This window comes from Lepus europaeus, chromosome 1, assembly GCF_033115175.1.
Source record: "Lepus europaeus isolate LE1 chromosome 1, mLepTim1.pri, whole genome shotgun sequence".
NCBI classification, from domain to species: Eukaryota; Metazoa; Chordata; class Mammalia; order Lagomorpha; family Leporidae; genus Lepus; species Lepus europaeus.
In genome coordinates, this window is record NC_084827.1 from 153,697,017 (window position 1) to 153,712,102 (window position 15,086).

Genomic DNA, 15,086 nt, shown 5'->3' on the forward strand with positions numbered 1-15,086 from the left:
GTGTTGCATCTGAATAATGGTGAAAAAAACTTGAACCTTGCTCTTTGAGTCTCATGTCCCAACTTCAATTTTCTCCTACAAGCCTGGTACTAGATTTTAACCTGATGTCACTATTCAGTTCTCACCATTGGCATATCTTTGACAAATTGTTGATATGTAATTCTTCTGTAACTACAAGATATGGAGATTAAAAAAAAAAAAAGAAAAGAAAAGGGCCAGCGCTGTGGCTTAACAGGCTAATCCTCCGCCTTGCGGCGCCGGCACACCGGGTTCTAGTCCCTGTCGGGGCGCCGGATTCTATTCCCGGTTGCCCCTCTTCCAGGCCAGCTCTCTGCTATGACCCGGGAAGGCAGTGGGGGATGGCCCAAGTGCTTGGGCCCTGCACCCGCATGGGAGACCAGGAGAAGGACCTGGCTCCTGGCTTCGGATCAGCACAATGCACCGGCCGCAGCGGCCATTGGAGAGTGAACCAACGGCAAAAAGGAAGACCTTTCTCTCTGTTTCTCTCTCTCACTATCCACTCTGCCTGTCAAAAAAAAAAAAAAAAAAGAATCAAGAAAAAAATGAAATAACTTTATGCAAGTGATTAGTCTAATGCTTGAAATGATCTTGATGCTGTCTAGAGGTCTGTTTCCATCCCCTCTTACATGAAGGCAAAAATCCCTTCATCTTTGGCATTTATAAATGATTGTACTTAAAAAATAATATATGTAACCACATGTGCATATGCTAGATAATTCTAGAGGATGAATTTGAAGACTAAAACACTAACCTGCTGTCTCCACCTCCAAAAGGGACTCCAGGTGGTCTGTGAAACATTCCAGCCAGATTCCATCTCGCCCAAGGCCACCATTTCAGGCTGCCACCGAGGAAACTCTTTTGATGGAAGTCTGTCTTCCCAAACTTCCCAGGAAAGAGGTCCATCACATTCCAGGTACAAATATTGGAATGTAAGAGACAAAATGTATTCCTGGTCACCAAAAATTGAGTATTCATTTTTAGCTACTTCTATAGCCTTTGTTCTTCAAAATATGTATGTGCATGATACATATATACATATTCTTGGTTGAGGTATAATTAAATAATAATTTCAGAAATGTGCTATGAATCCCTCTCATTTAAATAAACTAGGGCGTAAATGGGGAAAATATGCCCTATTTGATGAGATGTCTGAATTAGATGCTATTTTAAATTAAGTGCAGAAATGTTAAATTAAGTGCAGAAGTTCAAATGATACTAAGAATAAATAATATCACAGAGAAAAGAAAGGTTCTGCTTAAATGGTAAATAATATTTCATGCCATCAGATCACTATATTTAAATGGGTTAAATTCAGCAGATCACTAAATTTAAATGAGTTAAATTCTAAAGTCCTCAGGAATCAGAAAGTCTATTTTTTGTAAACATTCCAATTCTACTCATATTATTTGTGTGCTTCAAAGCATCTTCCCCCAAGAATAAGAACTAGACTACTTCTATTCCCTGCTGAAATTATGGACACTGATTTGCCACTCCACCTAAGAGGCCAGAGTCCCAAAGACCACTTGTATACCTCTCCTTTCAAACAAAATTACAGTCTAGTGGAAAGTATCTTAAAAGGAAGTATTTTTTAAAAAACATTAATTCAGGTAAAATTTTTATACCGTAACATTCACCTGTTTTAAGTTTACAGTTTAATGATTTTTAGTAAATTTAGAATATTGCACAGCTGTCACCACCATCAGGTTTTAGAACACTCTCATCATACAAAAACATTCTTTTGTGCCCATCAGTAGGCACTGCTGTTCTCACAACTAGCCACAGATAACTACTAATATACTTTTTGTTTCAACTGACTCATATTTCTAGACATATCCTAGAAGTAGAACAACACAATTTGTGCTATTTTGCATCTGGCTTGTTTCACTTAGCATAAGGCTTGTCAGGTTTATCATAGCATGTATCAGTAGTTCATTCTTTTTATTGTTGAATAGTGTCATTATAAATTATTTTTGTAGGGATTTTCTTTATTAATTCATCAGTTGGTAGATATTTGATTTGTTGGTAGATATTTGATTATGAATAATGCTGCTGTGAACATTCACTTACACATTTTAATGTGGGCATAGGTGTCCAATACTAACAAGTAGTTATGTAGAAGTAGAATTGCTATTGTTTTAGTCCATTTTCTGTTCCTATAGAAAAATACTCAGTGATGGATACTGTATCAAGAAAAGAGGATTATCTTACTCACAATTTTGGAGGCAGAAAGTCCAAGATCTGGCAGCCCCACTGGTTCAGCCATTGGTGAGGGCCTTCTGGCTACATCAAAACATGGAATATGGCATCATGGTGGAAGCACATATGAGAGGAAGGAAGAAGTCGCACAGTGAGCAGGGAGTGAGGGGACAAGCTTGCTCTTTTTATCATAGTTGTCTCTTGAGAGAACTAACTGGGCACCTATGAGAACTCATTAGTCCCTTCTAAGGATGGCACTCCTGTCGACCTAATTAGCTTTCACTAGGCCAGACCTATTAGAGATTCTAGCTCCTCAAACTGCCACACTGAGGACCAAGCTTCTGGAATACAAATATTTGGGGAAGACAACTAAACCATATCCAAACCATAGCAGTTGGGTTGTATGGAAAGTTATGTTTAATTCTTAAAATACTGCTGAATTGCCTAAATTGCTGCATTATTTTACATTCCTACTAGCAAAAGATGAGGCTGTGTTCCACTGTGTCCTCAGCAACACTTGTTATTTTCTTTTTTTAGCATAGCCTTTGTAATTGGAATGAATTGAGATCCACTTGTGGCTTTAATTTACTTTTCCCTAATGGTTGATACTGTTAGCTACATATGTATGTGCTTGTTGACTATTTCTGTAGCTTCTTTGGTGAGATGTCTTTTCAAACCTATTTCCCATGTCTTAAATGAGTTGTTGTATTACTGAATTTTAAGATTCCTTTAAATATTCTGGATAAAAGGTTTTTTTAATTTAAAAAATAGGCTTATTGCTTTTTCCTCCCAGTATCTGGGTTACCTTAACATTTAATATTTTTAAATGACCTATCCCTCCCGATCTGATACCAGGACCATGATACACAGGTGCAATTTTTTTGAATGATTTGTTAGAAATCTTGACAGCATGGAGGCATAGAAGCACATTTTTAAAAGACTTATTTATTTATTTATATGAAAGTCAGAATTACAGAGAAATATGGAAAGACAGAGAGAGAAAAAGAGAGATCTTCCATCTGCTGTTTCACTTCCGACATGGCTACAATGACCAAGGTGGACCAGACCAAAACTCAGAGCCAGGAGCCAGGTGCTTCCTTTGGGCCTCCCACCTGAGTGGCAGGGACTGAAACACTTGGGTAATCTTCTGCTGTTTTTCCCAGGCCATTATCAAGGAGCTGGATTGGAAGTAGAAAAGCTAGAATATGAACTGGCACCCATATGGGATGCCAGCATTGCAGGCAGTGGCTTTACCATCTATGCCACAATGCTGGCCCCTAGAAGTACATTTTTAACCATAGTACTATTTTGCTGTACTTTAAAAATAATATACAAAGAATGCATTTATTTGTATTTTAAAAATAAGTGAGGGTTGGTGCTGTGGCTCTAGCAGGTAAAGCCACCGCCTAGGTGCGGGCATCCCATATGGGCACTGGCTCAAGTTCTGGCTGCTCCACTTCTGACCCAGCTCCTTGCTAATGTACCTAGGAAAGCAGTGGAAGGATGGCCCTAGTCCTTGGGTCCCTGCACCTACCTGGGAGACCCAGAAGAAGTCCCTGGCTTCGGATCAGCTCAGCTTTGGCTGTTGCAGCCATCTGGGGAGTAAACCAGCAGATGGAAGACATTTTCTCTCTGTCTCTCTCTCTTTCTCTCTGTCTGTCTGTCTCTGTAACTCTGTCTTTCAAATAAATAAAATAAACCTTTAACAAAAAGAACTGCAGTTCTTTTACAACTTCAGTTGTAAAAGAAAAAAAGTGGCTCAGGTGAATAATGTACTGGTTGAGAACATGAAATTTTGACTTTAACTTTGGTTTGTAACTGGGCTTGTGTTATTACATTGATTGACCATCTAGATCAATGATAACGATGTGTACTTAAAATAGTATAATATATATGAAATCTAAATAAGTGGAAGTAGAAGGTAGAATGACGGTTGCTGGAAGCTTGTCGGGGGTGAATGTGAAGAGGAGATAATGATTGGGGATATGTAATTTCAGTTAGGAGAATACGGTAGTGACCTATTGCATGGAATGGTGACTGTAATAATAATAATACCATGTATATTTCAAAATCACTAAGAGAATAGATTTTAAATGTTTTTACCACCTGAAACATGGTAAATATGTGAGGTGATGCATTGAAGAGCTTAACTTAATCATTCCTCAAGGTAAACATATATCAAAATATATTATACTCCATAAATATAAAACATATAATTATTGTCAATTATAAATAAAAAACAAACTGAAGACTAAAATGTTAATATGTAAGGAAAACCAGTCCCATCTCCTGTCATCTAACTGATGCACCCACCACATTTTAGCTACCTAAACAGCTGAAGCAATGAAGAATTTAGTACCCTCCGATGAAGCACATTTCATTTTTAAAAATTTTTTTTAGCAGTGGGCATTTTTTTTAGAAATTTATTTATTTGAAAGGCAGAGTTACAGAAAGGCAGAGGCAGACAGTAGAGGGAGGGAAGAGAGATATTTTCATCTGCTGGTTCACTCTTCAAATGGCTGCAGCTGCCAGAGCTGTGCTGCTCTAAAGCCAGAAGCCAGGAGTTAGGAGCTTCTTCTGCGTCTTCCACGTGGGTGCAGGGGCCCAAGCACCTGGGCCCTCTTCTACTGCTTTCCCAGGCCATAGTAGAGAGCTGGATCAGAAGAGGAGCATCTAGGTCTGCAACTGATGCCCATATGGGATGCGGGCACTGCAGAAGTTGGCTTTACTTGCTAGGCCACAGCTACAGCCCCGCTCATTTGATTTTTATGATAACTCTGTTTAGTGGAATGTCTTATGTTTGACCAAAATCTGCTTTCCTGTGGTTTCTCCCTATGGTCTTTGTATTGGTTTTTCTGCTGTGTAACAAATTACAAAAAACTTAGTGATATAAAACAACCTACATTTATTATCCCTCAACTTCTGTAAGGAGAGATTCATGAATAACTTAGGTAGGTTCTTGGCTCTAGGGCCTTCCTGGGCTGAATTCAGATGTCAGAATCTGCTGTAGTCTCCTCAGAGGTTTGAATGGGAAAAGATCCACTTACAACCTCCCTTAGATTGTTGACAGAATCTATCTTCCTGCAGTAATGGAAATGTGATTCCTGTTCCCTTATTGACTATTAGCTGGAAGCTGTTTTCAGGTCCTAGAGCCTGCCCACAGTTTGCTCGCACATGACCTTCTCCATAGGCTATCTCACAACATGTCATCTCCCTTTAAAACCAACAAGGGAAAGAAACCCCTCTAATTGCAGCCTGCTGATGCAGAGCCTTTATTATATAGAATAACTACAAGAGTGATATATATCATCACCTTTGCAAAATAAGATATCCGAGTCAGGGAAGCAGCATCCCTTTACCTTTGCCTGCTGTATCATGTTCTATTGGTTATAAGCAAGAAACAGACCTTGTTTACACTCAAGAGAAGAAGATAATAAAGCTTGTGAACTCCATCAGATGGAAATCAAGGGTAAATTCCAAGGTTTATAGGCAGGGTCTTAGTGATGAAATACAAACTCTTCTCTTACTAGCCTTTCAGCTATTCAAAAATGATTATTATGATCATCATTACCCCAAATCTCTCATTTTATTTGATGGCCATAATGACTCACTTGTGAAGTTGTCAAGGATATAATTAAATCAGATTTATGAAAAACATAGTTACTTAAGGTACAGATCATAGAGAAAAATAACTATCCTTTTTAGACATCTGTGTGTGGAAAATAATACTCGAGTCTTTACATTCATGGTATTATTTAAGTATCCATAAATATCCATTAATTCATTCACTATATTTAAACTGAAGGCATCTCTATTGACCTGTACATCCTACTCGAAAATCTGAGTTGACTCCACCCCAGTCTTTATCCAGGCCTTACAATCTGCCTTTTCTTGGAAACTTTTACTTGAAAGTCAGAAATAGATATATAGATGGATAGATGGATAGATAGATAGATAGATAGATGATCGATCTTCTGTCCACTTATTCATTCCCCAAATGCCCACAATAGCCAGTGCTGGATCAGGTCAAAGCCAGGAGCCTCAAACCCAATCTGGATCTCCCATGTGGGTGATAGGAACTCAAGTACTTAAGCCATTACCTGCTGCCTCTCAGGATTGTGCATTAGCAGGAAACTGGATTGGAAGTGAGGCTGGGCAACAAAATAAGCACTCCAGAATGGGATGTATCTCAAGTGGCATCTTTAACCCTGAAACAAACACTTGCCCCACATCCCGCATTAATGTAGAGACATCCTCTACAAACTTAAATCAGTACTTTGCTTCAGATTATTATTTCTTACTTGAATTTGTAAGCTGCTTACAAACCGGAATTTTTGTCTTCAGCATAACCTCCTCCTAATCCATTATATATGCATTATTATCAGGCTGATTTTAAGTATATGTGAATTAAAGACACAAATGTCTGTACCCAATGCAGCCACCATACAATGTTAAAATATGAATGTTGTACAATAACTGCATGTGCCTCTTCCAGGAGAGAAAATTTGGAGGTACTGGTTGATTCTAGTTTTGAAATTAAGCTGGAAAAATGTTGGAAAGTTCATGATTAAACCTGAGTCCTAAGCTTGCCTGTGGCTTTTGGCTCTGTTCTCTGAACTATTGACCCTTACCTCTAAGTTTTCTTTTTCAAGAAAGGTAGCATGAGTATACTGATGAGTAACTTTCTGGGCTTGCTTCCTGCCAGTCAAATTTTAGGGGTGCAAGAACCTTTTCATTTAACACTGTCTCTGAAAGTACCTTTGTTGATATAATACTTGTAAAAACTTTGTAAGTTCACTGTGAAACTTAATGGGGTAACTAGAAAAAACAAAATCCATATCCACAAATTTCTTAGGGATAATTCCATCTGTCTCTTGGGTTTCTGTTGAAGAATTTCACCCTTGAGGTTCATCCAACTTAAGTTTTAACAAATTTCACAGCTCCACCCTTGGCTTCATCTTTAGACTACCTTTTTCTAGCAATCCCCTAGATGTGATGTTTGCTTGGAGGCCATTTTTTATTTTCAGCATTAACTGCCATTTAGAGGAATAGAGAATTTTCGAAATCATCAAAGCCTGGCTCATTAGTCTTTAACAGTTTTACCTTCAGTTCATTTCTCTACTCTCTCAATTTACTATAAGGTTCAAAAAGAAATCAGAAGGCATCTTCAACACATTATTTGGAAATTTCGTTTGTTATATCATCAAGTGTTTTGGGTACATTTTAAAAACTTTCAACACACTACAGCAATCAACTTTCTGCTACTACATACCAAGCTTCCCACTCCTCTAGTTTCTAGTAGCATGCTCCTTACTTCCCATTAATCCCTCTCAGACTGCCTCATCGAAGTTCACAAGTTCTGCTTGCTATCTATGTAAAGCAATTTGTTTATTTAAATAAAAAAGCAATTTTCAAGGTATTTGCTGCTTCTACCTACTACCTTCTTACACAACTATTCTCAAAGTTTAGGATTTTATTTTGGTACCAAAAATCTGTACTAGCTATCAATTGCATGTAACAAATTATCACAAACCTTAGCAGCTGAAAAGAAAAGATATTTATATCTCACATAGTTTTTGAGGTTCACAAATCCAGAAACACCTCAGCTGGGTGATTGTGGCTCAAGGTCCTGAGATTTTGTCCAGGGCTGCAGTCATTGGAAGGCTTAACTGGAATAGAAAACCTACTTTATTTCTTTATTTTTAAGATGTATTTACTTATTTGAAAGGCAGAATTACACAGAGAAAGGGAGAGAGTCAGAGAGAGAGATGTTCCATCCCACTTGTTCACTCTCCAAATGGCCGCAATGGCTGTATTTAGGTCATGCCAAAGCCTGGAACTCTGTCTGGGTCTGCCACATGGGTGCAGGGGCCCAAGGACTTGGACTATCCTCCACTACTTTCCCAGGCACATTAGAAGGGAGCTGGATCAGAAATGGAGCAGCCAGGACTCAAATTGGCACTCATATGGGATGCCGGTGCTGCCGGCCAGCTTTAACCAAATCTGTGCCACAGTGCTGGCCCCTGGAGAATCTACATTCAAAGTCACTCAGATGGTTGTTGACCAGCGGTCTCAGGGTCTCACCATCTGAACCTTTCCATAAAGCTGCTTATGACATGAAATTTGGGTTCTCTCAAAACAAATTAACCAAGAAATAGAGGAAGCAACCAAAATGGCAGCCTCAGTGGCTTTCACAACCCAATCTCTGAAATGACATACCATTACTTCAGCTATTCTATGAATCATTCCAACTCTAGTACAGTGTGGGAGATGACTACACTATGGTGTGAGTATCAATAGGTAAGGCTGTCTTGGAGGCAGGCTATGATAAGCAATAATTCTGATAATATTTTTACCCTAATGTTATATATTATTATGGATTTTTCTGTAATTTTCTTCACATCAATTATTGATCATTCTTAATCCACTAATTCTGCTTTATACAAATTCAAAAAAATTTTATTTTAATTTAGGATAAGAGTAAGTAACATCTTACTTCAAAGACCATAATGCTGACTTTTAAAAAAATAATTAAAATCAATACTGGGATAAAAAGCTTGTGTTTCTTCCATAATATTTCCTAACTTTAGTAAATATTAGAAATTTATAAATAAAAACAGTCACTGATGTTTGTTTTTTCTTACAAAATCAAATGTTAATGGTTCCAACCTGATTTGCCAATAAAAATAAAATCAATACAATTTTCAAGATTTTCTTTGTGGAAGAGCATTTTTCCCATTCTATAATGTTGTTACACCCAAAAATGTTTATGTGTGTGAAATGTTTATGTGAAATGATACACACACACATATCATTTCTTGACACATATACACACATATACACCTGTATGCGTGAACCAATGGCACTTTGGGAAAGTGAACTGCATCTTCTCTATTCCTAGCTTCAATGGCTGGTTGCCATGGAAATAATGCACAAGGTAGAGCTTTGATAAAATGTTAATGTTAATGGTCTTCATTGGAGGGGTTCATGTACTAATCAGAAATAAAGAGAACTTTAAGAACAAAGCAATACAAATATCTTAGCAGCAAAAGCTGTCTGCTTGTATCAAACAAATGCAATCCATCATCTGTTTTGCTATAATCTGTACTGAAATGAACATCGTTCTTCCCTGCATACTACAGACAGTGAGCAGGTAGCTAGCTTTTTACATTAATGTGACATTTCATCTTTAATTACCATATGCATGGACTTAATTTATGCTTCATTAAATACTGCATAGGGTCAAGGCTGATTTGCATCGTTCTCTTCCTCCATAGATTATTTGCTATTTCCAGAGTGCTTATTATCCTTGATGCTATCATCTTCCAACCCTGTTTAATTATAACTTGATTTCTTAGAGCTATAGTTACTAGTAAAACGTATTAACGCAACTGTTACCCTTTTAAAAAACTTTTTAAATCACAATATGTTATTTCTTCTATGCATATAATTTGTATAATGTTAATAATAGAAAAAAATTAATGTATGAAATATTTAAACATAAGCAAAAATCATCCATATGCTTATCAGATAGATATAAACATTGTAACTTTTTATTTTATTTTACATGCAAGTATATCATTTTGAAGAAAAGTCGTATTCACATTCTTTCATGACATTTTCATTTTTGCCTGCTAAATAGCTTATAGAATTAAAAAATATTACAGTTTGAAAGACATTTTCTATCACATCATACGAGCTTCCTAAATGCCATTTCTATCTGGTAATAAGTTTGCTTCTAACATATTGATTTGTTATTTAAGTAAAATTATTTTATGGATTAGTATTGGATAAGTTGATTATATCTGAAAGTGCTGTGCTAAGTGAAATAAAAAATACTTACTGATCATTCAGTAATTCAGTCCAGTACAGCTCACACTTTGAGTCAAATGAATTAGTCCTCAAATAACACCTTAAATATAAATACTTTATGTTATAAATCTTTGCTACAAAATCTACAAAATGTTTTGTTAACTCATTGTTTAAATGGAGTCTCTTGCTATTAAGCAATTGAAATGTGAATTTTCTTAAATTTTGATGCATAGGTTACAGACATGGTGTTGGTCTCTGATCACAGGCTCATTTTGATGGAGTCTTGCTGTTCTGAAGTCCACCAGCAGCAGAGCATCATCAGGCTCTGTGGAAAGTAGTCAATGCCTATGGAGCTCAACTGTACAGTTAGTAGTTACTTCCAAGCAAGCAACAGCCGTGTGTACAAAAAGTCATTCAGTGCTCTCAGCAACAAATTTTTTTTAAAGTATTGATTTATTTATTTTAAATGCAGTGTTACAGAGAAGCAGAGGCAGAGACACAGAAAGAGAGAGAAAGAGAGAGAGAGAGGTCAATCTTTCACCTTCTGGTTCACTTCAATGGCAGCAATGGTGGGAGCTGGGCCGATCCAAAGTCAGGAGCCAGGAACTTCCTCCAGGTTCCTGACATGGGCCCAGTGGTCCAAGGACTAAGGCCATATTCCACTGCTTTCCCAGGAGCATTAGTGGGGAGCTGAATCAGAAGTGGAGCAGTTGGCCGGCGCCGTGGCTCAATAGGCTAATCCTCTGCCTGCGAGTTCTAGACCCAGTCGGGGCGCCGGATTCTGTCACGGTTGCCCCTCTTCCAGTCCAGCTCTCTGCTGTGGCCTGCGAGTGCAGTGGAGGATGGCCCAAGTGCTTGGGCCCTGCACCCACACGAGAGACCAGAAGCACCTGGCTCCTGGCTTCAGATCAGCACAGTGCACCGGCCACAGTGTGCCAGCCACAGCGGCCATCGAGGGGTGAACCAATGGAAAAAGGAAGACCTTTCTCTCTCTCTCTCTCTCTCACTGTCCACTCTGCTTGTCGAAGAAGAAGAAGGAGAAGGAGAAGGAGAAGGAGAAGGAGAAGGAGAAGAAGAAGAAGAAGAGGAGCAGCTGAGACTCAAACTCATGACTGTGTGGGATACTGCAGGCAGCAGCTTTACCTACTACACTACAGTGCCAGCCCCAAGAACAAGATTTTTACCTTGGCATCCCAGTTACAGTTTTTCATATAGGAATTGCTTGGGGGTAGTGGCCTTAAAGTTCAGAATCATACATTACATGTTTTTCTAGGGTAAATATCCTCCAGGCTTATTAAATATATTTAGAGAATACCTGTGGATGTTGTTTAAAATAAAGATTCCTGGGGCACATCTTCAAAAGTTATGGTTTAGGATTAAGATCTGAGTGTCTGCATTTTTAGCAACCTCCCCCACTTCCTATCCTCTTTGGAGTTCACATGGAAATCATCCACTCACATTTCATAAGGAACACTGCTCTATGGATTAGAAATAAATTATGGAATTTTCTTATCTAATTTACTGACTACAGATATTTGGAGATTCTAAGGTTTCTGGCAGAAAATAAGGGTAAAGATAACTACAGTTAGTCCAATGGGGGAGGGAGACAATTCTGTTGAACACTGATACCTGCCTTAATTACAGCAGCCTAGTCAAAAAAAAAAAAAAAAGTCTTCATGGGCTGTTACAATGAGTCAAATAATTGTCACAAAGGCTTGAGGACCTAAAATTACCCAGCTGGTAGCCAGCCAACCTCATACTTTGTCTTTTCTTTATAAATCCAAGAATACTACACTGAAAAAAAAAGTCTATTATCTTGGGTATAAATGATAAGCTGGGAGGAATGGGCTGGGTCATCCTTCTTTAAGGAGAAATGGGGTGGAGGAGGAGAAGGAAAGAGCTGCGAAAGTTTATTAGGAAATGGGTAGAAATGATAATCAAAGTTGTTACTTCCCCTCAAGCTGATTATAGAAGTATAATTGGCTGGGGCTTCAGGGGAAAACAAATAGCATACTGGACAATTTGAGAAGATATTAAAATAGATATTATTTACCAAAAAATGATGAGTATGGAGCTCAGAGGTTATATGTTGATAACTGGCACACCAAACAACCATAATAGCAAATGAGGTTGGAGTGGTTGGCAAAGGCAGGTTATGCAGGCCTTGCTGGCTACTGAAAAGAAATTGCATTTGAGTCTAAGAATGATGGAGCAGCAGGGTGGGGGAATGAAGAAAAAAACAGTAAGACTAGTAGGAAGGGATTGCATGTCCCTGATGAGAAATGTGGGTGGCTTTGGAATGGTGGTATCTGCTGAACTTATGGGAAATATTTGGAAGAATAACCTGAAGTTGCCATGCAGCTGATATCCAAAGATTATTCTATCTCTTTGGAGAAAGGACAAACTCTGGCATACTATATGTGGGAACCTACGACATTGTAAAAAATGTCTCTCTGTATCAGCTGCCGCCTCAGTTAAATAATTAGTATTACAGCACCTTATGTGGTTGAAATTTAACTTATATTTTCTCCTGCTTGTAAATTAAAATATTCAAAAGTACTAGACTATAATAAAGCATTGGAATTGAAATCCAGGATGTATATGGGCAGTTGACCTTCTACACAACCGACAATAATAAGAGAGTAGAAATAGCAAAGTATGATATATGTTTTGACAGAAGAGTAGAAAGTCTATAAGAATGGTTTACGGGGCACCAAACATGACCTGGGTTTGTATTTTTGAGCTTTTTACTGCAACTCACAGTAAGAAATATATTTTACTAATGACATGACAAACATGTAACATGAGACAAACATTTTACCAAACACACAAATCCTTATTCCATTTGTTTCATTCTGATAGTTTTTATTCTAGTAAAGAAGTTCATAGAAACTATGTTTAATTGAATTAATTTCATGAACCACTAATCAGTAATAATGTTGAGTTCTTCTCACTCTCAGTGGTTGCATTTTTTTTTCTTTCTGCCAGTGTTCTTCATGTGTGGATAGTGTCATTTGCTAATTGGTAGCAAGAGAAGCGGGATACACAGCAGACTCATAGAATGGCAGATGTCCTAAATAGCACTCTGGCCTCAGAATCAGCCCTTAAGGCATTCGGACCTGGCTGAAGAGCCCATGAGAGTATTTCAGGCATGGAAAGTCAAGACACTTAGGCAAAAAAGAAGACCTAACTGAAAGATCTCTGTGAGTGAGATCCCAATGGAAAGAATGGGGTAATCAAAGAAGGAGGTACCTTTCTCTGAAGGGAGGAGAGAACTTCCACTTTGACTATGACCCTGTCGGAATAAGATTGAAGTCAACAAAATTCCTCTTTTGCATTGTCTAATTCAGAAGCATATTGTGCTTAAGAGTTAGAGTAATACAACATCTTCCATTCCAGAATTTCTGAGTTTTGTCCTTATTGTCTATCTTATGAAACCATGTTTCTCACAATGAAGAAGTTCAACCAACCTTCATATCTGCTAATTTCTTAGTCCCTTTGGGCTGATATAAAAAATACCATATATTCAACAGAAGCTTATTTCTCACAGTTCTGGAGACTGTGAGTCCAACATCAGTGTCCCAGCACAGTTGGGTTCTGGTGAGGGTCCTCTTCCAGATTGCAGACTTTGTTTTCTTGTCATATTCTCACATGGCAGAAAAAGAGCAAGAGTGATTTCTGGGTCCTTTCTATAAGGGCATTAATAGCATTCTTGAGGACTCTACTTTTATCACTTAACTACCTTAAAGATTCCCACTTTGCATGGGAATTAGTATTTCAGCATATGAATTTGAAGAGTCACAACATTCATTCAGTACATTGCACCTAAGACATCTAAGAGGTTGTATTATATTGAGTAATTTCTTAAAAATATTTTGTAGTGGCTGGCGCTGTGGCTCACTTGGCTATTCCTCCACCTGTGGCGTCGGCACCCTGGGTTCTAGTCCCAGTTGGGGCACCGGATTTTCTCCTAGTTGCTCCTCTTCCAGTCCAGCTCTCTGCTGTGTCTCGGGAAGGTAGTGGAGGATGGTCCAAGTGCTTGGGCCCTGCACCCGCATGGGAGACCCAGAGGAAGCTCTTGGCTCCTGGCTTCGGATCAGCATAGCTCCAGCTGTAGCGGCCATTTGGGGGGTGAACCAGCGGAAAAGGAAGACCATTCTCTCTGTCTCTTTCTCTCTTACTGTCTAACTCTGCCTGTCGAAATAAAAAATATCTTGTAGTACAATTCACTTGGATACTAAATGTTGAATGCATCAAGTGTTTACATTGAATAATAAAATCACAGAACCTGAGCATTCTACGCATGGAAAACCAAGACACTCTGGGGAAAAAAAAAAAAAAAAAAAAGGTCCTACATAAAGAACCCCTATGGGTGAGAACCCAGTGTAAAGAAATGGCTACCAAAAGAAGAGGCCATCAAAGAAGGAGGTACCTTTCTTTGAAGGGAGGAAAGAACTTCCACTTTGATTATGGCCTTGTCTAAATAATGTCGGAGTTTGTGAACTCAAGAGGCTTCCATAGCCTTGTCAGCTCACAACAAGAGCCTTGGGTGATTACTGACGTCATAAATAAGAGTGTCAGTTGTTAAATGAACAACAGGAGTCACTGTGCACTTACTGCCCATGTAGGACCTCTTTCTTTAATGTGTAATACTATGAGAATTAGTGGTAAAAATAGTCTTCAAGCAGTACTTTATACTTTGTGTGTCTGTGTGGGTGCAAACTGTTGAAATCTTTACTTAGTATAGAGTTGATCCTCTGTATATAAAGATAGTGAAAAATCAATCTTGGTGAAGAATGGGATGGGAGAGGGAGTAGGATATGGGATGGTTTGTAGGTGAGAGAGTGGTTATGGAGGAAAGAACCACTTTAATCCAAAAGTTGTACTTTCAAAATTTATATTTATTAAATAAAAGTTTTCTATAAATAAAAAAGAAAAAAATGACGGCCAAAAAAGGATTATTTTCTCTGAAGAGAGGAGAGAATTTCCACTTTGCTTATGGCCTTGTTGAGCCAGTGAATTCAAAAGGTTTCCATAGCCAAGGCAGCTCATGTCAA

The 15,086-nt window shown here is 38.3% G+C and overlaps 1 protein-coding gene across 3 annotated transcripts in view; it reads left to right on the forward strand.

Annotated features, from left to right (window-relative positions):
* UNC80 (unc-80 homolog, NALCN channel complex subunit) overlaps window positions 1–15,086 on the forward strand; it is a 216,843-nt gene that overhangs the window by 26,156 nt on the left and 175,601 nt on the right. For all 3 annotated transcript variants that reach the window (XM_062201741.1, XM_062201733.1, XM_062201752.1), the window contains exon 7: window positions 795–934. In XM_062201741.1, coding sequence (XP_062057725.1) covers window positions 795–934 — 140 coding nt within the window. The remainder of the gene's footprint in view (window positions 1–794; window positions 935–15,086) is intronic.